At 43.9% G+C, this 26582-nt stretch overlaps 2 protein-coding genes across 5 annotated transcripts in view; both read right to left on the bottom strand.

Moving 5' to 3' along the window:
* Positions 1 to 26582, bottom strand: part of kcnc2 (potassium voltage-gated channel, Shaw-related subfamily, member 2) — a 104922-nt gene that overhangs the window by 18073 nt on the left and 60267 nt on the right. Inside the window, exon 4 of one of the 3 annotated variants that reach the window (XM_041072536.2) lies at positions 20175 to 21257. The exons of 1 other annotated variant lie outside the window; for it this stretch is intronic. In XM_041072536.2, the coding sequence (XP_040928470.1) occupies positions 21217 to 21257 (41 nt within the window). In that variant the 3' untranslated portion in view covers positions 20175 to 21216. Of the gene's footprint in view, positions 1 to 20174; positions 21258 to 21908; positions 25655 to 26582 lie in introns of those variants that run through there. One more of the 3 variants, XM_041072535.2, reaches the window with a different exon arrangement.
* LOC114862962 (uncharacterized) lies at positions 14785 to 20143 on the bottom strand. 2 transcript variants are annotated; one of them, XR_008695576.1, is made up of 2 exons: positions 15009 to 20143; positions 14785 to 14841 (listed from the first exon to the last, which is right to left on the bottom strand). XR_008695576.1 is itself a non-coding variant. In XM_055511480.1 (2 exons), the coding sequence occupies exons 1-2, from the start codon at positions 19838 to 19840 to the stop codon at positions 15380 to 15382; spliced, it is 4182 nt and encodes a 1393-aa protein (XP_055367455.1). In that variant the 5' UTR covers positions 19841 to 20143; the 3' UTR covers positions 14785 to 15379. The 2 variants fall into 2 exon arrangements, 1 of the variants encoding a protein (XP_055367455.1); XM_055511480.1 differs by having other exon boundaries at positions 14785 to 19116; positions 19396 to 20143.

Here is a 26582-nt window from a genome sequence, read left to right as displayed (position 1 = left end):
GCGTGTTTCAGAATGTGAGCTTGCGCCTTCCACTGACCTCCCTCCGCCCACCAGGGTCATCGATGGCGCACCAGCCTACATGATGTGGTACATTGCGGTCCCGCCGTCGAGGCAGGGGCCTCCAGTACCTCGTGGACTGGGAGGGTCATGGGCCGGAACACCGTTCCTTAATTCTGGGTCGTCAGGTCCTGGATGAGGCCGGGCTCATCCTGCAGACCCGTCTTAGGCCGCTGGAAGGCATGCTTTGGAGGAGGGGCTTTGTTGTGATTGACCTCTACGTCCACCACACGTTACTATCAGGCCCTACAGGCTCAGGACACGGCATCTGCTCATAAAGCAGGTGTTCTCAATCATCGATTATTACATGGATTCTTAAACGCCATCTGACCATATGCTCAATGCTAGTATGTCATCCCTGCTTGTCAGTCTGTGTCTGTGCTCCACCTTACCCCGACCTCTAGCTTACTCTACCATGTAATCCGTAGCCTAGCAGTCCCATTCCGTTTGCTTGGTGTTACCAGGTGAGGTTTGTTTTTGTTTTGTCAGTTTAGACTGTAGCACGTTTGTTCTGCTTGTTCTATACTCTCCTGCTTAGGCAGAGATTTTTTGTTATCTTAGTATATTTACAGACCTGTGTTTTCCTGCTTGTGCAGCGACCTTCTGTTGGTTTGATTTCCCTTTTTGAGCTGTATTAAATTTGTGAATCCTGCAACACTGAGCTCCTCTGGTCTTTGTATTTGGGTTCTGCACCTTGCCAGTCTCTGTGAGTGCATAAAACATACATGTACTGTAATGTCTCCTTCTATAAATGCTGTTGCATTACCTTGGTTAGTACACCGAAAACTCTCATGAATGCAGTGTAAAGCTTAAACTAACTCCACCAGCCACTATGCAAATTCAAAGCAAATTCATTCATTTTATTTAATTTTTTCTTTAAAGCTGTTTCAATTTCGGCAGCATTTATAATAAACTACTTCAATAGATGACACATATTCTTTTTCAAACTTTATTTCACATCATCCAAAGCAGAGTCATCACTGCATTTATTTATTTTGCTTTTGAGATGCCACCATTTTAGCACTGCAGTTCACCTCTGTGCCTGTTGCCAGGCAACTCCTGACACATTGGGAATGCAAGCGAATGCAGGAAGCCGTGTTGTATCTCAATGTTGTATTGCAACGTGCGCCCTAAGTTAAAACACAACATGCCTCTCCTTGAATGTAATTTGCAGTTTGTAGCTGTCTGAATACAAGACACGGTAAAACAAACAACAGAGGCATATATATATATATATATATACTGTACTGTACTGTACAGTATATATATATATATATATATATATATATATATATATATATATATATATATATATATATACTATCTATATATATCTATATATATATATATATATATATATATATATATATATATATATGTGGTTTAGTGATTTGCATTTTACAAACCTTTAGCATGTATGTACATATGGGAACAACTTCTCATGAGCATACTGTAACTGTACTTTGACTGTCGGCTTGATGGATGCAGCACAAGTCTGTGTCTCTAAAGGTGTGACTATTTGCAGAAATCAGAAACACAAAAGTGAAAAAGATATGTCCCCAAAAGAATGTACAACCGATTGTATTACAAACATTTAGTTGTGTAGTGAGGTACAGGCTCACTACAGTACATAACATAACATAATTGGTAACCAAATATAAGCTGTAGTATCTCCAGAGTAATTATGAAAATACAAGGTTAGGCCTCGTGTTAAACACTAAAACTTAACTTAAATTAGGAGATATTTTAATTAGCTTTGATTAGGCAAAAGAAATGTTAGGCTAATTTGAGTATCTGAGGGAGGTGACCCTGTCTGGCTGTTGCGGTCAATCTCAGTGAATGTCACTGTCTGATAGAGGGACAGGTGATTTTCCTTTTGTTAGGCAGGACCCTGGAGGGCGCAGCACTTAATTACACGTGGATTAATAAACTGATAAGCCTAATGAATCCTGACTATCGGGAGCAGGTGAAAGAAGGCAAATAGAAGTCATTACCTGGACCTAAATGTCTGTTGGAGGCAGGGCAGCACTAATTCAAATAATAAAAGAGATTGTTTACATCACCTGTGTGGTCAAATGAGCAATTTGAAAATAAATCAACCAGGGTTGAATTTTTTCTTAAAGCCTAACCACATATTATGCCATAATTCTCTACAAATGTCACAGAAACTTTTATTTAAAATCTGCTACTCTGACACAAATAAAGATGCTGGACTTGAAATCCATTGGGTTTTTCCCCAAAAGGCAATAGGCAAAACTTTACCTATTGTTATTTCCCTTATTCCCTTTTAATAAACAACCACCAAACCAACCAACCAACCAACCAACCAACCAGCCAACCAACCAAATCCTGCCAAATATGTATACTGTATAAGATAAGATACAGTAATTCAGACTTCATTGATCCCCATGGGGAAATTGTTTTCTTCGAATTTAACCCATACACACAAGAAGTAACAGCAAGCAGCAACACGCATGGCGCTCGGGGAGCTGTGATGTGACTTGCTCAAGGCCATATCTGGTGGGATCAGCTGGGTTCTAAAAGGAAACCTCCCGCTTCCCAGACCAACGCTCTGCCCACCACATCTGGTGTCTTAGCTGTGACTTTTTTTCTACTTCTATTGAAAACTTTTGGGAATTTTGATGATATGCAAAATTTCACCAGATATTTTCAAATGTTTTTTCTTTTTATACAGAAAGCCTAGTTTGCCATAACTCTTTTCTATCAAATAAGCATAACTATCAGCAGATAGTTGTGGCTGGGACATCAAGGCGATGGCCTTTCAATCCACTGGGGTTTCCCCACGCAGGTTTGAATCCTGCCAACTACGTTTGTACCAGTCTCTTTCATATTGTGCAGGAAATTGGGTTTTTTGTCAAGATTGTTGCCGAATATTTTGCTATTGTCCTTTCCTTATTCCCCTTTTAACCCTCATGTTTTAGTGTTCCACAAATGACCATTTCCTTAAAACTCATATTAACCCTTGTGTTGTTCCGGTGACCGATGTCAACATATTACTTCTATAAAAAACTACTTCACTTTGTTCAACTGACCTCCGATTTTATGGCTTTGTGCACAAGGATTTTTTCAACACACACACACACACAACACATCAATTACAGATTTAAAAAAAAAAAAATTATCACAGCAAGAAAAAACTGGGTTCGATTCCTGGGGCAGACCGGGTGCCTTTCTGTGTGGAATTTGCATGTTCTACAACTTCCTCCCATGGTCTACAAACATGCGTTAGGTACATTGGTCACTGTAGATTGCCCGTAGGTGTGAGTGTGTGAGAAAGGTTGTCTGTTGCCCTGTGATAGACTGGCGACCTGTCCAGGGTGTACCCCGCCACTCGCCCATACTGTAGGTAGCTGGAATAGGCTCCAGCACCCCCGCGACCCCGCATGGGACTAAGCGGTGGAAGATGGATGGACATAAATGACAGCGGGGACGGAATCTTTGCCCAGTACAGTCTCTCCAACGGGACCAACACTTGTTGACATTTCTTACAGTTACAGTTGTAACAGTTTATCAATACCAACATATTTAGGTTTCACCTAACATTTTTCTTGGGGCTTTGGTCTATAATGCTTTTTTGAGTTTTTGCAGGTTATTGGCACATCACGTCAGAGGACGACAGAACATTGGCCCATGGTGTTGTTTTCAACAAAGACATAAAAAACAAACATAATGTGCCATACATACATATTTGCAAATCACATACAACAAACTGCAACATGTGTATGAAAAAAAAGACCATTGATATTTAGAAGCCTGATTTTGTTTGAGTTTTCATTTTTTTCTGTTTTCAGGCAAAATTACATCCAATAGACTGAATATCGTAATGTTATTGTTCCTGTTAGTTGTTCTTTAATGTATTAAAGCTCTTTAATTTTAATTTTAAGCTTAATTTGCTTTGTACACAAATAAAATAATTTCGGTTACTTTTGACGAGGAACACACCAGGTGAAATTTTTAGATAGTTTTAAAATAAATGTCCTTGGTAACTTTAATCAGATCCAATCAGATTTGCATGGGAAACTCACAGCTCAAAATCATGCATCAGCATAGAGTCTCTTTGTCAGACTTGGGCAGGCGGCGGACCCACATGCACAGCACAGAGGCGCGATGATAGTTAAATACAGGTTTATTTTGGCAAGGCAGGGTCAGACGGTCCAAGTCGTACACAAAAGGCTCAGCAATAAAGTACAGAGAGGAGCAGGCAAACTCTAGTCCAGTAATCAGGCGGGGGTCAATACACGGAAGATCTCGGTGACGGTACAGACAAGGGGTAAGCAAACTCACGGTCAGTTGGTTAGTCCAGGTTCTTTCACGAGCGGCGGTACAAACGAGGTTCAGGCAGGAAACACGGTCAAGACAATCGGGATCAAAACACGAGGGACTAGACATGAAAACGCAGGAGGTAGGGAACTAAGGAAACTCGGGAAACTCAACAATCTGGCGGGGAACTAAGGGCACAGGTGGTGGTTAAATACACAGAGACTTGATTACTGATTACAGACAGGTGAGGTGAATGAACTAGGGAGTGAACAACTGAACTGATAACAGGAAGTCAACAAAATAAAACAGGACATGGCGTGACAACAGGAAACAACTAGAAACAAAAACCCAAATCATGACACTCTTAGTTTCATGCAAAAACAAATCATCACTGGCATTTGATCATTCACTTGTTGCATAGGAATGCAGAAAGCCATCAAACATTGCTCTCTTGACCAAAAATATAGGAAATATATTTTTGTGTTGTTGTTAGAATGAACACAATTTTATCTTAATTGATTAATTTTATAATGTAAATAACAATGAATTAAAATGTGGTTTGACTGGGAGTCAAATAGACAAAAATGAAAAAGATTTTGATTTATAATGTATATTACTGATATATTTACAAATCTGAAGTGACAAATTTAAAGATCTAATAAAAGCCCACAAGCTTTGAAAATTTTATTTCATTGGCAATAATGCAGATAAATGGTCAAAAAAAAGAAAAAGTGAAATTACCAAAAACAGCCACATAGAAAACAGGGTGTTAACCAACAATCATAACATCCACCAAAAGGTAGCGGTCAAGGAGTTTCCTTATGCAGATTTTAGATTAGCAGCAGATTAGCAGCTTTTTATTTTGAATCAAAGCAGACAGTTGTTAAAAAGCCACAGATTCTTCATTTAGCCAAATCCCTCTTCTTTTCTTCATCTGCTGTTAGTGGCTGAAAAAACAAGGCTCCCTGCCAGGCTAATGCCCACGCTAACATTAGCAACCTAAGATGATGCTACCACCATTGGTCTGTACTCAAACTGTACTGTACTCAAGCTTCACAGTGCAAACTAAAATAATAAACTGTTGAATACTGTATCTAAAGTACCCGGTGCTCATTCAACTGTTATGTCCCAACTGTTTTTTCTGGTTTGTCTTTGGCATCCAGATCTAGGTTTTGTCAGGCTTAGGCAGAGATCAGACCCACATGCACAGTGCGAGTACACAGAGTAGGTGGTAAAATCAAAGTTTAATCCAGTAATCTTTGGTACAAACGGTCCAGGTCATACACAGTGAACAGTACAGAGGGAGCAGGCTGAGACAGGTCTAAGGACATACAAGGGTTCGGCAACAGGATCGACACGGCTACAGTACCGGTGAGGAGCAGGCTATCTCGAGGTCAGACGATCAGGTCAGTATCACAAATTCTTTCTGGGCAACAGTACCGTTCAGGAGCAGACAGGAATCGGAGGTCAGGAACAGGAAACAAGATCACGATCAAGGTAAGCAGAATGACGGAACGCTGGAATGTGATGACTGGCATACAACAATCTGGCAACTGGCTGTTGTGACTGGTGGTGGTTAAATACACAGGTAAGTAATGACTGATATGAGACAGGTGTGCGTAACAGGACGTGAAGCGGGAACTAACATGACGTGACCAGAAACGTAAGTCCTTTCTTAATAAAACAGGAAACAAACCCAGATCATGACAGGTTTGACTTTAACTCTATTTACATGGAGCACAAAACTAATGATTCGTAACACACGTTCTCCCGTCAGCAGTAGAATCTGCAACTTCATCCATGAGAAACTGGCAGCGGTAGATTCATTACAGCACAGGAATATCGAGTTGTGTTTCTATGGTTGCACGGTCCAGAGACACAATGCAGCTGGCTCTCTGCTGCAGCCTTGAACTTTCAGCTGGCGATGCCAGGTCTCGGCTGTCTGCTGCAGGCTGTGGAAAATTTTGTGTTTTCATGACATACTGTGCCTCTGTCTGTGGCTTGTTCCTTGGTTATCAAATGGTTGGAGTTTCACTGTAATGACCACAGGAACAAAGTGGGGTTACTGCACTATGTCAAAGAATAGTCAACAACTCATGTGGGGGTTTGTAACAGGGTATAAATACATGCCAATACATGCTCAGTCCTTCAGTGGATATTCAATATCTCTTAGTGGTATGTAGCCTGATCCACTCCGGGTCAACATGAGAGTAAACTTTGAGATGGTGTATCACACTGATGATATTCAGTTGATTTCCGCAACAGGGCTGCCAGATGAAGTGTGATCCCCTATAGTTGGAACACACTCTTCTGTGATGGGCAAGTCCACCTCTGAGTCCTCTGCCTCTGCTTCCTCAGCAGAAGGCATGTTGAAGGGGTTGAGGAGATCCTCAAAGTACTCCTTCCATTGTCCTTCCATCGACCCTCATAATACGTTTGGGCCTGCCAAGTTAGAGGGGATCTTGGAAAGAGAAATAAAGTGAGAGACCTCCAGATGTCCGTTTAACATCGTCACTCACTCCTAGCCTTTCCACCACTCGCTCATCCATCTTAGGTTCCTGTCGGCCCGTCTGAAGAGGCCGCTCCAGTCCTTGTTGGCCCCGAAGAGGCCGCTCTGGTCCTGGCAGCGGGTTCTGGGGGTCCAGACTGGCTTCCGCCAGCTTGGGGCTCCGAGCCCTCTGTTCTTCTTTGTGCAGGTGTTGACTCCGAAGTGCTTGGGAGTGCTCAGGTGAGCACAGCTGGTCCTGTCTTTGGCGGTCCAGCCTCCGGTAGACAAGAGGTGACTGCTCCGCTCCTGGTTCCAGTGTCTTCTGACTTGCTATGTGCAGGTGCAGCTCCTAACGGTCTGGTCCCGACCACGTCTGCATCGGGTCCTGATGGCTTGGCCCTGGCCACGCCTGTCTTAGGTCCTGGTGGTCTGGTACCGGCCACGCTTATCTTAGCTACTGGTGGTCTGGTACCGGCCATGTCCGCTTCAGCTCCCGGTGGTTTGGCACCGACCGTGTCCGCATTGATTCCTGGTGGCCCAGTCCCGGCCATGCCTACCTCACCTCTGCTCCGGTGCCTGATGGTCCAGCACCGACTGCGTCCGCCCAGGCTCCACGTCTCGGGTTGTTTCTGGTCCTGGCCCCGGCTTCCCGTCTGTCCTCGTCGGTGGTTCTGGTTTTGGCGTCTCGTCTATCTTTGTCTCTGGTCCTGGCTCCGGCTTCCCGTCTGCCCTAGTCAGTGGTCCTGGTTCCAGCGTCTCGTCTGTCATCCTCTCTGGTTCTGGTCCCACGTATGGCTTCATCTCTGGTTCTGGTCCCACGTCTGTCCTGGTCTCTGGTTCCGGCATCTGGTTTACTCAAGCTCACGCACTGCATATATATATATATATATATATATATATATATATATAAAAAAAAACTCCCTTCTCACCCCACGCGGGTGGTCTCATCCACTTTCCAAGCTCGGGTCCTCTACCAGAGGCCAGGAAGCTTGAGGGTTCTGCGCAGTATCCTTGCTGTTCCTAGGACTGCACTTTTCTGGACTGAGATGTCGGATGTTATTCCAGGGATCTGTTGTAGCCACTCCTCCAGTTTGGGGGTCACAGCCCCCAGTGCTCCGATCACCACAGGCACCACTGTGGCCTTCACCTTCCAAGCCTTCTCCAGTTCTTCTCTGAGCCCTTGGTATTTTTCTAGTTTCTCATGTTCCTTTTTGCTGATGTTGCCATCGCTTGGTATTGCCACATCCACCACTACGGCTTTCCTCTGCTCTTTGTCCACCACCACAATGTCTGGTTGGTTCGCCATTACCATTCTGTCTGTCTGTATCTGGAAGTCCCACAGGATCTTGGCTCGCTCGTTCTCTACCACCTTGGGAGGTGTTTCCCACTTTGACCTTGGGGTTTCCAGTCCATACTCTGCACAGATGTTCCTGTATACTATGCCAGCCACTGGGTTATGGCGTTCCATGTATGCTTTCCCTGCCAGCATCTTACAACCTGCAGTTATGTGCTGGACCGTCTCAGGGGCCTCTTTGCACAGTCTACACCTTGTCTGGTGTGGTAGATCTGGGCCTCTATGGCTCTGGTGCTCAGGGCCTGCTCCTGTGCAGCCAGGATGAGTGCCTCTGTGCTGTCCTTCAGCCCAGCCCTTTCAAGCCATTGGTAGGATTTGTTGAGATCAGCCACTTCAGTTATGTTCCGGTGGTAAATCCCATGTAAGGGCTTGTCCTCCCATAATGGTCCATCTTCCAGCATCTCATCCTCTGTTCTCCACTGCCTGAGACATTCACTCAGCATGTCATCTGTCGGGGCCTTCTCCTTCATGTACTTATGGATCTTGGATGTTTCATCCTGGATAGTGGCTCTCACGCTCACTAGTCCTCGGCCTCCTTCCTTGCGGCTAGCGTACAGTCTCAGGGTGCCGGATTTGGGGTGGAACCCTCCATGCATGGTGAGGAGCTTTCGTGTCTCAACATCTGTGGTCTGTATCTCTTCCTTTGGCCACCTTATTTTTCCTGCAGGGTATCTGATCACTGGCAGGGCGTAGCTGTTTATTGCCTGGGATTTGTTCTTGCCATTGAGCTGGCTTCTTAGGACTTGCCTTACTCGTTGGAGGTATTTGGCTGTTGCCGCATTCCTTGTTGCCTGTTCAAGGTTGCCGTTTGCCTGTGGTATTCCAAGGTACTTGTAACTGTTCTCAATGTCTGCTATTGTTCCTTCTGGGAGTGAGACCCCTTCTGTGTGGATTACCTTGCCTCTCTTTGTCACCATCCTCCCACATTTCTCGAGCCCGAATGACATCCCGATGTCCGAGCTGTAGATCCTGGTGGTGTGGATCAGTGAGTCGATGTCTCGCTCACTCTTGGCGTACAGCTTGATGTCATCCACGTAGAGGAGGTGACTTATGGTGGCCCCGTTCCGGAGTCGGTATCCATAGCCAGTCTTGTTTATTATTTGGCTGAGGGGGTTCAGACCTATGCAGAACAGCAGTGGGGACAGTGCATCTCCTTGGTATATGCCACATTTGATGGATACTTGGGCAAGTGGCTTCCCATTGGCTTCAAGGGTGGTTTTCCACAACCTCATCGAGTTTGCAATGAAGGCCCTTAGAGTTCTGTTGATGTTGTACAGCTCCAAGCATTCAGTGATCCATGTGTGTGGCATTGAGTCATAGGCTTTCTTGTAGTCGATCCAGGCTGTGCACAGGTTGGTGTGTCGCATTCTGCAGTCTTGGGCGACTGTTCTGTCTACCAGGAGTTGGTGTTTGGCTCCTCTGGTATCCTTACTTATGCCCTTCTGTGCTTCGCTCATGTTTTGACCCATGTGCCCATTTATCTTAGCTGCGATGATGCCTGACATGAGCTTCCATGTTGTGGAGAGGCAGGTTATTGGCCGGTAGTTGGGTGGGACTGCACCCTTTGAGGGATCCTTCATTATCAGGATTGTTCGCCCTTCGGTTAGCCATTCAGGGTGAGTCCCATCCCTTAGCAGCTGGTTCATTTGTGCTGCCAGGCGCTCGTGGATTGCAGTGAGCTTCTTTAGCCAGTAGGCGTGGATCATGTCAGGGCCGGGTGCTGTCCAGTTTTTCATACCTGAGACTCTTTGTTGGATGTCTGCCACTGTGATAGTCACTGGGTTCTGTTCAGGGAGGTTACTGTGGTCTTCCCTCAGATCCACCAGCCACTGTGCATCTCTGTTGTGTGATGCTTCCCTTTCCCATATCTCTTTCCAGTACTGTTCAGTTTCCAGCCTTGGTGGGTCTGCTCTGCTGTTATTACCCTGCCATTGAGAGTACACTTTCGCAGGTTGTGTTGCAAACAGCCGGTTTATTCGTCTGGCTTCGTTATCTCTGGTGTATCTCTTTAGGCGGCTGGCCAAGGCTTGTAGCCTTTGCTTGGCAGTTTCGAGTACTTCAGGTATGGGCATCTGGCTGTACCTCTTGGGCATCGGTCTTTTCATTGCACCTCTCTGGGCCTCTGTCATTTGGCTCACTTCCCTCCGAGCTGCCTTGATTTTTGCCTCCAACCTTCGTTTCCATGGTGGGTATTGTTTCTCATGGCTCCCATGTTTGCTCTTATGGCCAAGCACCTCTAGGATCACTGATGCTGAAGCGTATATCAGCTCATTGGTTTCTGTGGTTGTTGTGGTAGGGATCACTCTCAATGCTGCATTCACATCTTCCATGAGACTTTCTGATGGTACTTCACTTAGCCGTTGTAGTGGGGTTCGGGGTTGCCTGTTTAATCTCGCCATGATTTTATCTTTCAGGTCAGTCGCTGCCTCGCTCAGCGTATCTGTGCTTATTGGGGCTTCGTACCCAATTTCCGGTTGGGGAGATGGTGAAACCTCCCCTCTGACCTGGCGTCCTGGCTCCCCCTTGCCGTAGCATTTGTGTTGCATCTCGTCAATCTCAAGTTGTGATAGCAGTTGCCGTTTGTGGATGTTGGAACACTGAGCTACTAGTTGCTTCGCAGTCAGTCTTGAATGTGGGTTTCTCCGTTCCCATTCGCCGCACATTCTTTTCTTGTAACCCCTCTGACTAGGGTTACTTGAGTAGTAGCATTCCAACAGTTCTCTGTTCTCGCATCTTTGCCATTTCTTTCTTGTTCCAGTAGCCCATTTCTCGTCAAGGTGCTCTGGTTCCCCAACACCTGACGCAGACCTTGTTAGACCGGGCGACGTCTGAGCCGGTATCTCATGTGGTTCATTGTCTCTCATGATATGAGGTAGGTGGTAGCTTGAAGGGTCTTGCCCGGGGACCACCCGCATACAAGTCTTGCGACTTTACCGATTGAGCTATCCAGTGAGCTATATATATATATATATATATATATATATATATAAAAAAAAAAAACTCCCTTCTCACCCCACGCGGGTGGTCTCATCCACTTTCCAAGCTCGGGTCCTCTACCAGAGGCCAGGAAGCTTGAGGGTTCTGCGCAGTATCCTTGCTGTTCCTAGGACTGCACTTTTCTGGACTGAGATGTCGGATGTTTTTCCAGGGATCTGTCGTAGCCACTCCTCCAGTTTGGGGGTCACTGCCCCCAGTGCTCCAATCACCACAGGCACCACTGTGGCCTTCACCTTCCAAGCCTTCTCCAGTTCTTCTCTGAGCCCTTGGTATTTCTCTAGTTTCTCATGTTCCTTTTTCCTAATGTTGCCATCGCTTGGTATTGCCACATCCACCACTACGGCTTTCCTCTGCTCTTTATCCACCACCACAATGTCTGGTTGGTTCGCCATTACCATTCTGTCAGTCTGGATCTGGAAGTCCCACAGGATCTTGGCTCGCTCGTTCTCTACCACCTTGGGAGGTGTTTCCCACTTTGACCTTGGGGTTTCCAGTCCATACTCTGCGCAGATGTTCCTGTATACTATGCCAGCCACTTGGTTATGGCGTTCCATGTATGCTTTCCCTGCCAGCATCTTACACCCTGCAGTTATGTGCTGGACCGTCTCAGGGGCCTCTTTGCACAGTCTACACCTTGGGTCTTGTCTGGTGTGGTAGATCTGGGCCTCTATGGCTCTGGTGCTCAGGGCCTGCTCCTGTGTAGCCAGGATGAGTGCCTCTGTGCTGTCCTTCAGCCCGGCCCTTTCAAGCCATTGGTAGGATTTGTTGAGATCAGCCACTTCAGTTATGTTTCGGTGGTACATCCCGTGTAAGGGCTTGTCCTCCCATGATGGTCCTTCTTCCAGCATCTCATCCTCTGTGCTCCACTGCCTGAGACATTCACTCAGCACGTCATCTGTCGGGGCCTTATCCTTGATGTACTTATGGATCTTGGATGTTTCATCCCGGATAGTGGCTCTCACGCTCACTAGTCCTCGGCCTCCTTCCTTGCGGCTAGCGTATAGTCTCAGGGTGCTGGATTTGGGGTGGAACCCTCCATGCATGGTGAGGAGCTTTCGTGTCTTAACATCTGTGGTCTGTATCTCTTCCTTTGGCCACCTTATTATTCCCGCAGGGTATCTGATCACTGGCAGAGCGTAGCTGTTTATTGCCCGGGATTTGTTCTTGCCATTGAGCTGGCTTCTTAGGACTTGCCTTACTCGTTGGAGGTATTTGGCTGTTGCCGCATTCCTTGTTGCCTGTTCAAGGTTGCCGTTCGCCTGTGGTATTCCAAGGTACTTGTAGTTGTCCTCAATGTCTGCTATTGTTCCTTCTGGAAGTGAGACCCCTTCTGTGTGGATTACCTTGCCTCTCTTTGTCACCATCCTCCCACATTTCTCGAGCCCGAATGACATCCCGATGTCTGAGCTGTAGATCCTTGTGGTGTGGATCAGCGAGTCGATGTCTCGCTCATTCTTAGCATACAGCTTGATGTCGTCCATGTAGAGGAGGTGACTTATGGTGGCCCCGTTCCGGAGTCGGTATCCATAGCCAGTCTTGTTTATTATTTGGCTGAGGGGGTTCAGACCTATGCAGAACAGCAGTGGGGACAGTGCATCTCCTTGGTATATGCCACATTTGATGGATACTTGGGCAAGTGGCTTCCCATTGGCTTCAAGTGTGGTTTTCCACAACCTCATCGACTTTGCAATGAAGGCCCTTAGAGTTCTGTTGATGTTGTACAGCTCCAAGCATTCAGTGATCCATGTGTGTGGCATTGAGTCATAGGCTTTCTTGTAGTCGATCCAGGCTGTGCACAGGTTGGTGTGTCGCATTCTGCAGTCTTGGGCAACTGTTCTGTCTACCAGGAGTTGGTGTTTGGCTCCTCTGGTATCCTTACCAATGCCCTTCTGTGCATCGCTCATGCATTGACCCATGTGCCCACTTATCTTAGCGGCGGTGATGCCTGACATGAGCTTCCATGTTGTGGAGAGACAGGTTATTGGCCGGTAGTTGGGTGGGACAGTACCCTTTGAGGGATCCTTCATTATCAGGATCGTTCGCCCTTTGGTTAGCCATTCAGGGTGAGTCCCATCCCTTAGCAGCTGGTTCATTTGTGCTGCCAGGCGCTCATGGATTGCAGTGAGTTTCTTTAGCCAGTAGGCGTGGATCATGTCAGGGCCTGGTGCTGTCCAGTTTTTCATACCTGAGACTCTTTGTTGGATGTCTGCCACTGTGATAGTCACTGGGTTCTGTTCAGGGAGGTTGCTGTGGTCTTCCCTCAGATCCACCAGCCACTGTGCATTGTTGTTGTGTGATGCCTCCCTCTCCCATATCCCTTTCCAGTACTGTTCAGTTTCCAGCCTTGGTGGGTCTGCTCTGCTGTTATTACCCTGCCATTGAGAGTACACTTTCGCAGGTTGTGTTGCGAACAGCCGGTTTATTCGTCTGGCTTCGTTATCTCTGGTGTATCTCTTTAGGCGGCTGGCCAAGGCTTGTAGCCTTTGCTTGGCAGTTTCGAGTGCTTCAGGTATGGTCATCTGGCTGTACCTCTTGGGCATTGGTCTTTTCATTGCACCTCTCTGGGCCTCTGTCATTTGGCTCACTTCCCTCCGAGCTGCCTTGATTTTTGCCTCCAACCTTCGTTTCCATGGTGGGTATTGTTTCTCATGGCTCCCATGGTTGCTCTTATAGCCAAGCACCTCTAGGATCACTGATGCTGAAGCGTATATCAGCTCATTGGTTTCCGTGATTGTTGTGGTAGGGATCGCTCTCAATGCTGCATTCACATCTTCCATGAGACTTTCTGATGGTACTTCACTTAGCCGTTGTAGTGGGGTTCGGGGTTGCCTGTTCAGTCTCGCCATTATCTTATCTTTCAGGTCAGTTGCTGCCTCGCTCAGCGTATCTGTGCTTATTGGGGCTTCGTACCCAATTTCCGGTTGGGGAGATGGTGAAACCTCCCCTCTGATCTGGCGTCCTGGCTCTCCCTTGCCGTAGCATTTGTGTTGTATCTCGTCAATCTCAAGTTGTGATAGCAGTTGCCGTTTGTGGATGTTGGAACACTGAGCTACTAGTTGCTTCGCCGTCAGTCTTGAATGTGGGTTTCTCTGTTCCCATTCACCGCACATTCTTTGCATATAGCCCCTCTGACTAGGGTTACTTGAGTAGTAGCATTCCAACAGAGCCTTGTTCTCGCATCTCAGCCATTTCTTTCTTGTTCCAGTAGCCCCAACACCTGACGCAGACCTTGTTAGACCGGGCGACGTCTGAGCCGGTATCTGGGCGACGTCTGAGCCGGTATCTCATGTGGTTCATTGTCTCTCATGATATGAGGTAGGCGGTAGCTTGAAGGGTCTTGCCCAAGGACCCACACTGGATGCCTATTCGCCCTAATGGGGATTCGAACCGGGAACATATATACATATAACATATAAATAAATATATATATATATATATATATATATATATATATATATATATATATATATATATATATATATATATATATATATATATATATATATATATATATATATATATATATATATTCTAGTGTTCTCGTCCAGGGTGTTGAAACTCTAAACTAAACACGGAGCTAACCAGACGTCAAATGAAGAGGATTCACTTCATTAAAGTGTCGTTTATTTTCTTCTCTTCACTTTATATGGTGATTTGGTAAAAACTGTAAAAACACAATACAAAAGGAAAACATTCAGTCTCTGAATACTGTCACCGAAACTTTTAAGACTGAATATCAATCAAATACAACATTGTATGCTTTCTCGTTTTAACACATACATACGCAAATATAGCGTTTATAGTATGAACCATCAAAAAATACAAACTTACGGCATTGCGTCTATGGTATTTCTTAGCGGATGGCAAGAGATTCACATGACGGTCGCATGTGCCTAGTTTCTCCCGTATCCCGTCGTAAACAGGAAATTACTAACGCGATCTCCCGCAAACCGGAAGTCACTTAACACATATCGCGAGATTATATAAACTTCTCAAATTAGCGATTTGTCCTAAGAGAAACAATTTTATATTATTATACACATACTTATAAACATTTGAGATGAACACTTTGCATCAAACAAACTTAAATACAAATTTAGGAAAAAATATACATAAATTAAAGATTGCCTTAAAGGCAACACACTCCCCGTCTGACCTTTGTAAGGTCACTGAACATCAGAACAAATCAAACAGTTATTACTTCAGTCTTTAGACACGAGTAGAACAACCTCTCCTACAGGTCTCAGAAAAGTCTTTGGGTTTCCTCCCTCTGTTGTTTGCAACTCGATTTTCCTGACATGTTCGTCTTTACCAGGGAATGTGGCAGTGACTCTGGCCATGGGCCAGCAGTTGCGTGCAACCTGTTTATCCTTTAGTAGGACCAAGTCTCCGACTTGAAGGTTCCTTCGAATTTCCGTCCACTTCTGTCTGCATTGCAGAGTGTGCAGATATTCCTTTTTCCAACGAGTCCAGAACTGATCTGCTAGGGTCTGAACCTGTCTCCACTGCTTTGTGTGTAGATCTTTGTCTGAAAACTCCCCTAATGGAGGCGGAACTCCTACTTTCTGTGTGAGGAGCATCGACGGAGAAAGAATGAAGGGGTTTTCTGGATCTGAAGACACAGGTGTAAGCGGCCGTCCATTCATAATGGCTGTAACCTCTGCCATCAGTGTGCACAGTACCTCATGTGTTAGTCGAATGTTCTGCTGTAAAAACATTGAGTCGAGGATTCTTCTAGCGATGCCTATCATTCGTTCCCAGGAACCTCCCATATGAGAGGCATGGGGTGGGTTGAATACCCATGTGCAACCCTGTTCACTCAGGTAACTATGCATCCTTTTGTCCATGCCCAGTTCTTTGCTTGCACCGATGAAGTTAGTGCCACAGTCAGATCGTAACTGCTTTGCAGGGCCTCTGAGTGCGAAGAAACGCCTGAGGGCGTTGATGCAGCTGGACGTGTCCATAGACTCGATGACCTCGATGTGGACTGCTCGTGAACTCATGCAACTGAACATGATAGCCCATCTTTTGCTTCCCGCTTGTCCTCCTCTAGTACGTCTGATGTTGACAGACCATGGCCCAAAAACGTCTAGTCCTACATATGTAAATGGAGGGCAGACTTGGAGTCGTTCAGGTGGCAGATCTGACATATGTTGCTCTTCCTGTTTTCCTCGCAGTTTGCGGCAGATCACACATTTATGAAGCACTGAATTGACCAGAGCTTTGCCTCCCAAAATCCACAAACCAGCGGCCCTGATGGCACCTTCTGTCAGATGGCGACCTTGGTGTTTCACTTGCTCATGGTAATAACGTGTGAGCAGCACAGAGATGTGGTTGCGCTTCGGCAGGATTATTGGGTTCTTTTCCACAGATGTGAGGCCTGAATATTTAAGGCGTCCTCCTAAAACAAGAAGACCATTATCCAGGATTGGATTGAGTGTCCTTAAACAGCTGTTGGTAGGTATCATTTTGTTGGTGTGCAAGGCTGCACGTTCCTTGGCAAAAGCTGAAATTTGCGTTGCTTTGAAGATAACGTCCTTGGCTTGGTCACGTTCCTCTTGAGTATGCGGTAAGTTACATATGTGCCATCCCTTGCATTTGCTGTTTTGAACTGAGTGATTGTATGATTTGGCAATGTGGATAAGTGATGCTATGCTTCTTACCAATGAGGTAAAGGTAGAGAATCGCTGAAAGCGTTCAGATGTTAGCACTTTGCTGTCCAGGAAGGTAGCACAGGTCCTTACTTCTGGTCGAATTTCCACATCCGTTTCTGGTTCGATTAACTCAAATGATGGACTGGGTTGTGTTTCTTCCACAGGTGTCTTACGGAGGAAGTCAGGTCCTGTAAACCATGAGGTCTGAGCAAGATGAGATGCAGGCACGGATCTTGAAGCATGGTCAGCAGGGTTCTTCTCTGTATGGACGTAATTCCATTGTTCTGGCCTTGATGACATGCGAATTCGCTGGACTCTATTATGGACGTACAAATAGAATCGTTTTGATTCGTTACAGATGTAACCAAGAACCACTTTGCTGTCTGTGTAAAACTTGACAGCATCCAGTTCCAGATCCAGCTCGTCTTGTATGAGATCAGCCATTTCAACTGCTAAGACGGCTGCACAGAGCTCAAGTCTTGGGACTGTTGGGTCAGATTGTGGTGCCAGCTTCGCCTTACCCATGATGAATCCCACCTCGACATGGCCGTGTTCTTGAACTGTTCTTAAATATGCTACTGCACCTATAGCTTTGACTGAAGCATCTGAGAACACACACAGTTCTTTGTATGTTGTTTCACTGGGTGAAGCCGCAGTATAAATACGTGGGACATGAAGCTGCTTTAGATCTTGAAGTGAATTTCTCCACGCCTCCCATTGGTTTAGCCTATCTGCAGGCAGGGGTGTGTCCCAGTCAGACTGCTCGGAGGTAAGTTCTCTTAGAATTGCTCTTCCCTGGATTGTGACCGGAGCAATCAGGCCCAGAGGATCGAAAATGCTACTCACAGTAGACAGAACACCTCGACGAGTGAATAGCTTGTTATTTGGTGGCACTGAGAAGGTGAATGTGTCTGTTCTGATTTCCCACAGAAGACCTAAACTTCGCTGTGTGGGTGTGTCTTTTCCACTCAAATCCAAGTTCTTCACCACTGCACAGTCTTCTGGTGAGAAGGCCTCTGTGACTGCCTGACAGTTTGAAACGAGCTTGTGCAAACACAGGTTAGACTCTGCGAGTGAAGCCTGTGTTCGTTTCAGAAGATCAATTGCTTCAGCTTCAGTTGACACTGATATTAGGCCATCATCGACATAAAAGTGTCTTTCCACAAACTTAACAGTGTCCTCGCCATACCTTTGTGCACCTTCCCTTATGGCTCTTCTTAGCCCATAGACAGCAACTGCAGGCGACGGACTGTTACCGAAGACGTGGACTCTCATTCTGTACTCGACAACCTCCTTGTTGATGTCATTATCCTTGTGCCAAAGAAATCGTAAGAAGTTTCTGTGGTCTTCATGTACTAGGAAACAGTGAAACATTTGCTGGATGTCAGCAAGAACTGCAACCTTCTCTTTCCTGAACCGTAACAGAACACCTAGGAGACTGTTATTTAGATCAGGACCTTTAAGAAGCACATCGTTGAGTGAGGTGCCAGACCACTGTGCACTAGAATCAAAAAACACTCTGATCTGGTTGGGTTTCTGTGGGTGATAAACTCCAAATGTTGGGAGATACCAGCATTCCTCATTTTCCTTCAGTTGAGGTGCCACCTCAGCATGTCCATTGGCAAATATCCTTCCCATGAACTCCACATACTGTTGCTGCATCTCTGGTTTCCTTTTCATTGTTCGTTTCAGGGAAGTGAATCGACTAATTGCTTGCTCTTTGTTATTTGGCAAACGCTGTCTGGGTTCTCTGAAAGGCAATGGCGCAACCCAACTGTTATCTTCGTCTCTGTAGACCTTTGCATCCATTCGTTTTAGGAATACTTTGTCTTCCACTGATGGAGCAGGCTTGTTGTCATGTTCTGTTTGGATGAACACAGACTGTCCTAGCATTTTTTCATTAACACTGCATCGCTGGTCATAATCATGCCGTGCTTCTCTGGCGTGTATGAAGCTGGTGCAAGGCTGAAATATTGAAGGTCGGCCGTTCTCTAGCACGTTGGTTTTGAATGTCTTTACCATGGGTTTGTGCACGTTCCCGAGACACACATCTCCAACAACCACCCAGCCAAGGTCCAGACGTTGTGCAAAGGGTGCGTTGTGTGGTCCATTAATCTGCTCTCTGACTTTATGTGCTCTAATGACATCTCTTCCCAGTAGCAGTAGTATTTTTGCATCTGGATCTAAGTCTGGGACGTGTTTAGCAATGTCTCTTAAATGGGGTTGGTGCATGATTGCACTTGGAGTTGGAATCTCTGAACGGTTGTTCAGGATGTCGTTGCATTCTAGGAGTGGAGGGAGACAGATGACGACTTTGCCGTCGAGTGACTCTATCTGGAATCCCTCAGCCTTTCTGCCTGATGTTTCTGTGACTCCAGAACAAGTTTTGAGGTAGTAGAAGCATGGACTGCTCTCTATATTAAACAGTTCGAAGAACTCTGACCTAGCTAGTGAGCGATTACTTTGATCATCCAATATTACATAAGCTTTAATGGCTTTGTCCTGAGCGCCTTTTGGATAAATCTTAGTAAGACATATCTTTGAGCATGAGCGGTTCCACTGACCTGGGCCGCAGACTTCTGTGCAGCTTGTGTTGATGGCATCTGTTTGCTCTTCCCCCTCCCCGCCGTCTTCTTGAGCCGTTGAGGGAGCCTTGATTGTTTGGTATGATGAGTCAGGGTGCATTGCTGCATCGTGATAGCTACTACTGCATTCAGAACACTTCACAGCTGACATGCAGGCTTTGGCTAAATGGGAAGTAGAAGAGCAGCATTTGAAACATATTCCTTTCTCTTTGAGGATTGTCCTCCTCTCACTGTAGGGCTTGTTCCGGAACATTCTGCATTTCTTAAGTGGATGAGGTTTGTTATGTAGTGGACAGTTCTTGTTAGGATCAGTATTGGTGATAGAAACATTTGTTTTGTGCACAGAGACTGGTTTGTTTGGGATGAAATGGTTTGAGGTATACTTAGCTGGTTTGGAATGAGTTGTGGGGCTGGACTGACACATGAAACTGGGGTCATTTCTCTTCTTTGCTTCATGGCACACAAACTTGCAAAAGTGCTCAAAGGGTGGAAAGCGACCAAAGTTCTCTTCTTTGTAAAAAAGAACCAATAGAGACCCACCTCTCTTGAAGACCGAATGGAAGTTTTTCCACAATTGGTGCTATTCCCCGTGGAGTGTCCAAGTATGTCAGGCCTGTGAGGTAGCCATCTTCTTTAGCACCTTCAATTTCCTGCAGCAAATCTCCTAATTCTCTTAACTTTATGTTGTCTTTAGCAGTAATCTTGGGAAACCTCTCTAATCGCTGAAACAGCGATTAGAGTTTTCTAGGATTTCTGGAGCTGCATAAGACTCTTGTAGCCTCTCCCATGCCTTAATTAAGGCTAATCTGGGGTTATTTACATGGACTGAGCGAATGCGTTTTACCAGTTCACTGGAGTCTTTTCCTAGCCACTTAGTCATGAGGTCCAGTTCCTGGGCTGATGTGAGCTGGAGACCGTTAACAGCACCGGAGAATGAAGAGTACCAGGCACGATAATTTTCAGGCTTATCGTCGTACTGGTACAGCCCTGAGTTAACCAAATCTCTCCGTGCTAGATAGAGTGCCACAGGTTCTGGATCCGGCTGTCGGGCAGACGATGGAATATACCGTGGTGTGTATGGCGATGCATCAGCATTCATGATGGGGCTTGATATCTTCTCATCGAAGCTGTTGCCATTGTGGCTCCTTAATTCTTGTGTAGGATTTAGTTGGAAGTCCTCTTTTGCAGGTAAGTGCAGTTTTACTTGGTTTTCCTTTGCATCTGTGTGAGATGGGATGCTTGCAGGCAGGTTTGGAGGATGTGATTGTCGTTGAAGGTCGTTTTGCGAATCCACATATTCCTTTATGCGTTCCTCCTTTACTCTTTCTGAGACAGATTCTCCAGCTGTATCTAAAACCCTCAGTCCTCCAGGATTCTCTAATGCATCTGCTTCTGCTATAGCTGCATCAGCCTCTCTCTGTAGATTCAGCACTTCTATCTCTGCATCGATCCTTACCCTTTCCAACTGATTCTGTGCGTCTCTTGTAAGACTTTCTGCTTCTCTGGCAGCCTTTTCCATCTTTAGCTTAGCTTCTTTGCTAGCATATGACGCTCGTACTTTGGCAGCTTCTGCTTTAGCTCTAGCGATGGCAGCTGCACTTGCTGTGGACGAATGCGTCAAGCCACTCTTGCTGCTTGATGACTTGGAGCTTTGTCTGCTAGCCATTTTGTTGCTTGTAGAAATATGTGAAGTTTATGCCTTTTTACTCTAGTGTTCTCGTCCAGGGTGTTGAAACTCTAAACTAAACACGGAGCTAACCAGACGTCAAATGAAGAGGATTCACTTCATTAAAGTGTCGTTTATTTTCTTCTCTTCACTTTATATGGTGATTTGGTAAAAACTGTAAAAACACAATACAAAAGGAAAACATTCAGTCTCTGAATACTGTCACCGAAACTTTTAAGACTGAATATCAATCAAATACAACATTGTATGCTTTCTCGTTTTAACACATACATACGCAAATATAGCGTTTATAGTATGAACCATCAAAAAATACAAACTTACGGCATTGCGTCTATGGTATTTCTTAGCGGATGGCAAGAGATTCACATGACGGTCGCATGTGCCTAGTTTCTCCCGTATCCCGTCGTAAACAGGAAATTACTAACGCGATCTCCCGCAAACCGGAAGTCACTTAACACATATCGCGAGATTATATAAACTTCTCAAATTAGCGATTTGTCCTAAGAGAAACAATTTTATATTATTATACACATACTTATAAACATTTGAGATGAACACTTTGCATCAAACAAACTTAAATACAAATTTAGGAAAAAATATACATAAATTAAAGATTGCCTTAAAGGCAACACATATATATATATATATATATATATATATATATATATATATATATAAGTAACCATATATACTATATATATACTATATATATACTTATAACTAAGTAACTAAGTATAAGTATATATGTCACAAACTCAACACAAACAAAGGATTTGGTCCTTCTTCCCGGAGTTTGTGACATATATACTTTCCCATATATCTGTCTTTTTATTAATTTGCTCTTGTTTTATTCACAATGCCTCATATGGCATGTTATACAAGTTCATACTGTGAGTGAAAATATTTAACCCAAAAGAAACATTTTTAATATCAGGCTTAAAACCTTCCTTTTTGATAAAGCTTATAGTTAGAGATGGTTCAGGTCACTGGCAATGCTTGTTCGTCACAGGAACCATCTCTTAGTTAAGCTGCAATAGACATAGACTGCTGGGGGACTTAATTTATACACTAAGTTTCTGTTTCCTTCTATCTCTTATATCCAATAACCTCCCACCATTGTTCCATATCCATGTCTCTCTCCCCCACCCTCACCTACATGTATCATTGGACTCAGAGCTTTTTGTCTGTGATGGGCAGCCATGGATCCAACCATCCTGCCTATATCCAGTCTCTGGTCCAACCATCCTGCCTGTGCTCTGTTGTTGCTTGTTGTTGCTGTGCTTTTCTCTCTCTCTCTCCCCTCACCCCAACCGGTCGAGGCAGATGGCCGCCCACATCCAGCCTGGTTCTGCTGGAGGTTTTTTTCCTCGTTAGAGAGGGAGTTTTTCCTCTCCACTGTTGCTGTCAAATTAAATGCTTGCTGAATGTGGAACCTGTTGGGTTTAAACCTTACCTTGTAAAGTGCCTTGAGATAACTTTGTTGTAATTTGGCGCTATATAAAGTGTGTTGCGTGTTGTACATTGAGCAGCTGTGGAAGGTTTACTCTAGCCACGAGAGGTTGTTTTGAAGTAATTTACCAGGAGTACAGCCACCAATTATCTATTAACTGGCCCACGAAAAACTGTATGTCACATGGCAAAAAATGATTCACATGGTTTACTTCTAAGCAATTGGCCATGGTTATTTTTGTATAGCACTGTATCTTATGACAAAAGTATAAATAACCATTAGGGAGGTACCTGTCATTTCCGCAGAAGCTTGCAGAAAGGATAATTTGAAACTTTAATTTCGGTTAAGTACTAACCATCATATTTATGTAGTGCAGATGGAAACTTTGTGTGTGGAAAGTTGTGAGTGGTGGACTGAGTCAATCAAATAAAGAGGGACTCAAACAACAGCAGAAGAGAAGAGCGGCACAGTGCATCTTAGATCATGCAGCTTCTTAGGTCACAGTAAACAATGTGCTCCGGTTAAGCTAGTCATGATGATAATAGACAGTGTTTTATTGTATCTGGTGCTTCCTTTGTGTTAATTACCCAGCAACTGAGAGTCGGTGTCTGCAAGAAGATAAAATGAGAAGAGATGTTATTAGACACTCTCTTTTTTTTTAAAGCAATTTGGCACCTGAATACACCATGGAAAAAATAAACAAGAAAACCCGAGAGGCTCTTGTGGTGTTTAATGTTTTAGTCCAAATCCATTAAGGGAATGTCTGGCTGCATTAGGGAGTTACTTAAGCTGGTCTACAACTGCAGTCAAACACACACAGCCTTACAGTTTTTGTGTGAGGCACCGGATTTGGTGTTACATAATACTAAGTACTGCTGCTTTTGAGCTCACTTTAAATTATTTTATTGTCAGATTCAGCATTTCGGTAGAAAGTAATGCATTTTGTGCAGCTATCTAAGGCAAATAAACAAATAAATGTAAATAAATACAGACAAATCTATGCAGCATACTGTACATACTCCAAATGTAGCAAAGTCCCAACTATTTCACAATATAACTTGTCAAGACAGGGATTCAACCAGAGGATCAGGCATGAGATGCTGAATTTGCAGAGGCATAGACAGATAAGTGCAGATAAGCCAGTAGTCTGAGGTGGAACAGCTTATGATATTCATGATATTAGAGACAATAGCATAATTGTGTAGTAACGTTCCACTATGCAAATGGATGAGAAAGCACATTTGGTTACTCCACACCAGTGTTGCCAGATATACCATAATTATTGTATTTATATGATAGTTTGGGGGTCTGTACAAAATGCGATATCGTGGAGCCAATATACGATAGTATTGACATTGCCGTTCATCATGTTTTGATGTCACTTTGATTGACTCGCACATCACCAAAAACTGTTTTCACTCATACTGTACATGACTGCACAGTTATAAAGTAAAAATAAACGAGTTCAGAACCGGAACAAACTGCTAAAAGAAAAGAGTCGGGTAAGCAAACCAAAGCTATCGGCCTTTGTAGGTGTTAGATGCTACGTTTCAAGGATGGATTCAACCTGTTGCACACCACACGTAAAGTCGCTACCTCCAAAAATGAATAAAATAATTATTTAGTTCAAATAAGTACAGTAAGGCTCTGTTAACTGTATTTCCTAGGGCTACTGTATGTTCACATGTATTAGTTTTGTTTTTGCACAGTCATGTTTATAGTTGTTTTCAGTTTGTATAATAGTTTTGGGTCAAAATAATAATTTTAAACCAACAGTACTACATTTGTCCATTCTCCATGTGGCAAAACTGATCCACACTCAGATCACACCATTCCTGAAAAGAGTTGCACAATATCAGAATCTGAATAAGTTTTTATTCACTAAGTTTGCACAGGACAAACTAGGAGTTGCATACAGTCTAACTCTGTCTTTTTGTACCTCTCTGATGGGATGAAACATTAATATTTACCTATTATTTATTAATTACAATTATATAATGTATGTTTAATTCTTAATTAAATTATGTTGTGTTTGAGCTTTTAAATGAGCAAATGTGGCAGCCTCCACGAGAGTGTGTCTGTTTTTCATGTAGATATAAAAATGATTGCACACTTTTGAAAACATAAATCTGAAAACTATATCCATTTTTTTTCCAAACAGATCTTTTTAGGTGTATCAAATAAATACATGCATGTAGCACATCACCAGCCGGAAGTCTATCAGCTGATCACTCATACAATTTTCATTTTTGTAGGAGATCAATACTGATATGTTCAGACAAAGGACCTGCATATCAGCCGTTCCCTGGCTGATGTGTAAGACCTGGCAAACTGTGCCTTCTTTACTCCAACTTCATAAAATATGCACTTTAGTTTTTAGAAATGGACATAACAATGTATATGTATATGTATATATATATATATGTACATAACTTTAAACGCATGTTTTAACGAATATCATATCAGTTTCTTGCAAATGGTTTGAATTGACTGTCAGCAGTTTAATTATTCATCTTAAGATTTCAAGTCAGAACAATTTTTCCCCTACTTAGGAAATACTCCATATGGTAGTCATTGATATCGTAATGAGCTATCATCACATGTAAGCGACAGTGGTTAATCTCAATAGAAGAGATAACATTTTACTCTATTCATCAGTCTACTACATCCCAATATATACTTAATGTACACACACAGCTGTAATCTGTGTTTAACCAAATGATGCAATTTTCATGTCACAAATGTGCTATTTTTGGTTTTCAATAGATGGAGCCATACACCCGCCCCCTTCCCAGTCAGAGAAAGAGCGAAGGGGGTGGGGGGGTCTAAAAATTATAAGGAGCGTGTGTGTGTGTGTGTGTGTGTGTGTGTGTGTGTGTGTGTGTGTGTGTGTGTGTGTGAGAGAGAGAGAGAGAGAGAGAGAGAGAGAGCGAGAGAGAGAGTGAGGTAAGGGCTTCAAAACTAAAAAAAACACTCTCCCAGCTATGGCTGTTTACATCTCTTTGGCAAGTCTGTGGCTGTTTCCATAGCGACGGGAGTAAAGATAGCTGGGATGTCTCACAGATACAGCGTGCCAAGTGGTGCCAATTGCTGGACGTGATCTGGAGGATGAACAGAGAACACAGGAAGTGGAAGATGGAACTTCAGCGCAACATTATTTCAGCCTGAACTTATGGAAGGAATGGGACGTGTACGGCTACATTTGTAGGTCCCTTGTGGGATGTTTGCCTTTCAATCTTACTGGACAATGACATTTACAGCAAGGATTGTGAATTAGGCTAATGACTCCTATGATGTTAGCATAATTGTCAACCTTTTACAAGATTGTTTTACACTAATGTCATTCTGGTAAATTCGAAGTCAGACAGTTTGGTCATGGAAAATTACAATTTTAAACAATTACACTGACTTACATGTATGGATACAGATTTCAGTTGCTAGTTGCAGATAATAAATGTCAAGTTTCGGTTCATTTCACTGTTTTGGTTAACTGCTAGTGTCACAACATTTTTAAAATTCGAATGTAGGTAAAATTACAGATTATTTGTCAATGTAAAAATTTAACCCTATCGCTACTGAAACTTTAACAATAACAATCTAAGATGCACTTTAACAAAGAAGTTTTTTCACTTTTTTAACTGAGGGCGTTCCTGACTTCCAGTATGTAATGCTTGCTTAGGTGTCATCATTAGCTTTGATGAATCCAAATGACAACCAAAAACAAAAAGAATATAAAAGAGGAAGCGATAAATGAAGACTGCAATGAGTTTGAAAACATTTTGTAAAAGTGTGTGAAGGTTGTATTAAAATTTTTTTGTAAAGCTAGGGTAGACTTAATCACCTTGTAGCACAAATGAGGCAAAGACACACCCATTAAAAGATAAATAGTTTATGTGAACCTTTCACATAGCATTTACCTTTGCTCTATACACAATGTTTGGACTGTGATATACAGCATGTCGTCTTTTTTGTACACTTAAAATTTGACATAATGTTTTTTGAGCATGCACTTTAGAATGTGAACAAAAA

This window comes from Betta splendens, chromosome 9 (genome assembly GCF_900634795.4).
Source record: "Betta splendens chromosome 9, fBetSpl5.4, whole genome shotgun sequence".
Classification (NCBI taxonomy): domain Eukaryota; kingdom Metazoa; phylum Chordata; class Actinopteri; order Anabantiformes; family Osphronemidae; genus Betta; species Betta splendens.
The sequence above is the reverse complement of the archived record's forward strand: the minus strand, read 5'-3'. Positions and strand labels throughout refer to the sequence as shown.

Coding starts and splice junctions, on each gene's coding strand:
- LOC114862962 (XM_055511480.1), bottom strand. CDS start 19,840: ATGTGTCAGTCCAGCCCCACAACTCATTCCAAACCAGCTAAGTATACC. Junction 19,117..19,395: donor CACAGAAGTCTGCGGCCCAG/GTCAGTGGAACC, acceptor CTCCACTCCTAG/AATGCAACGACATCCTGAAC.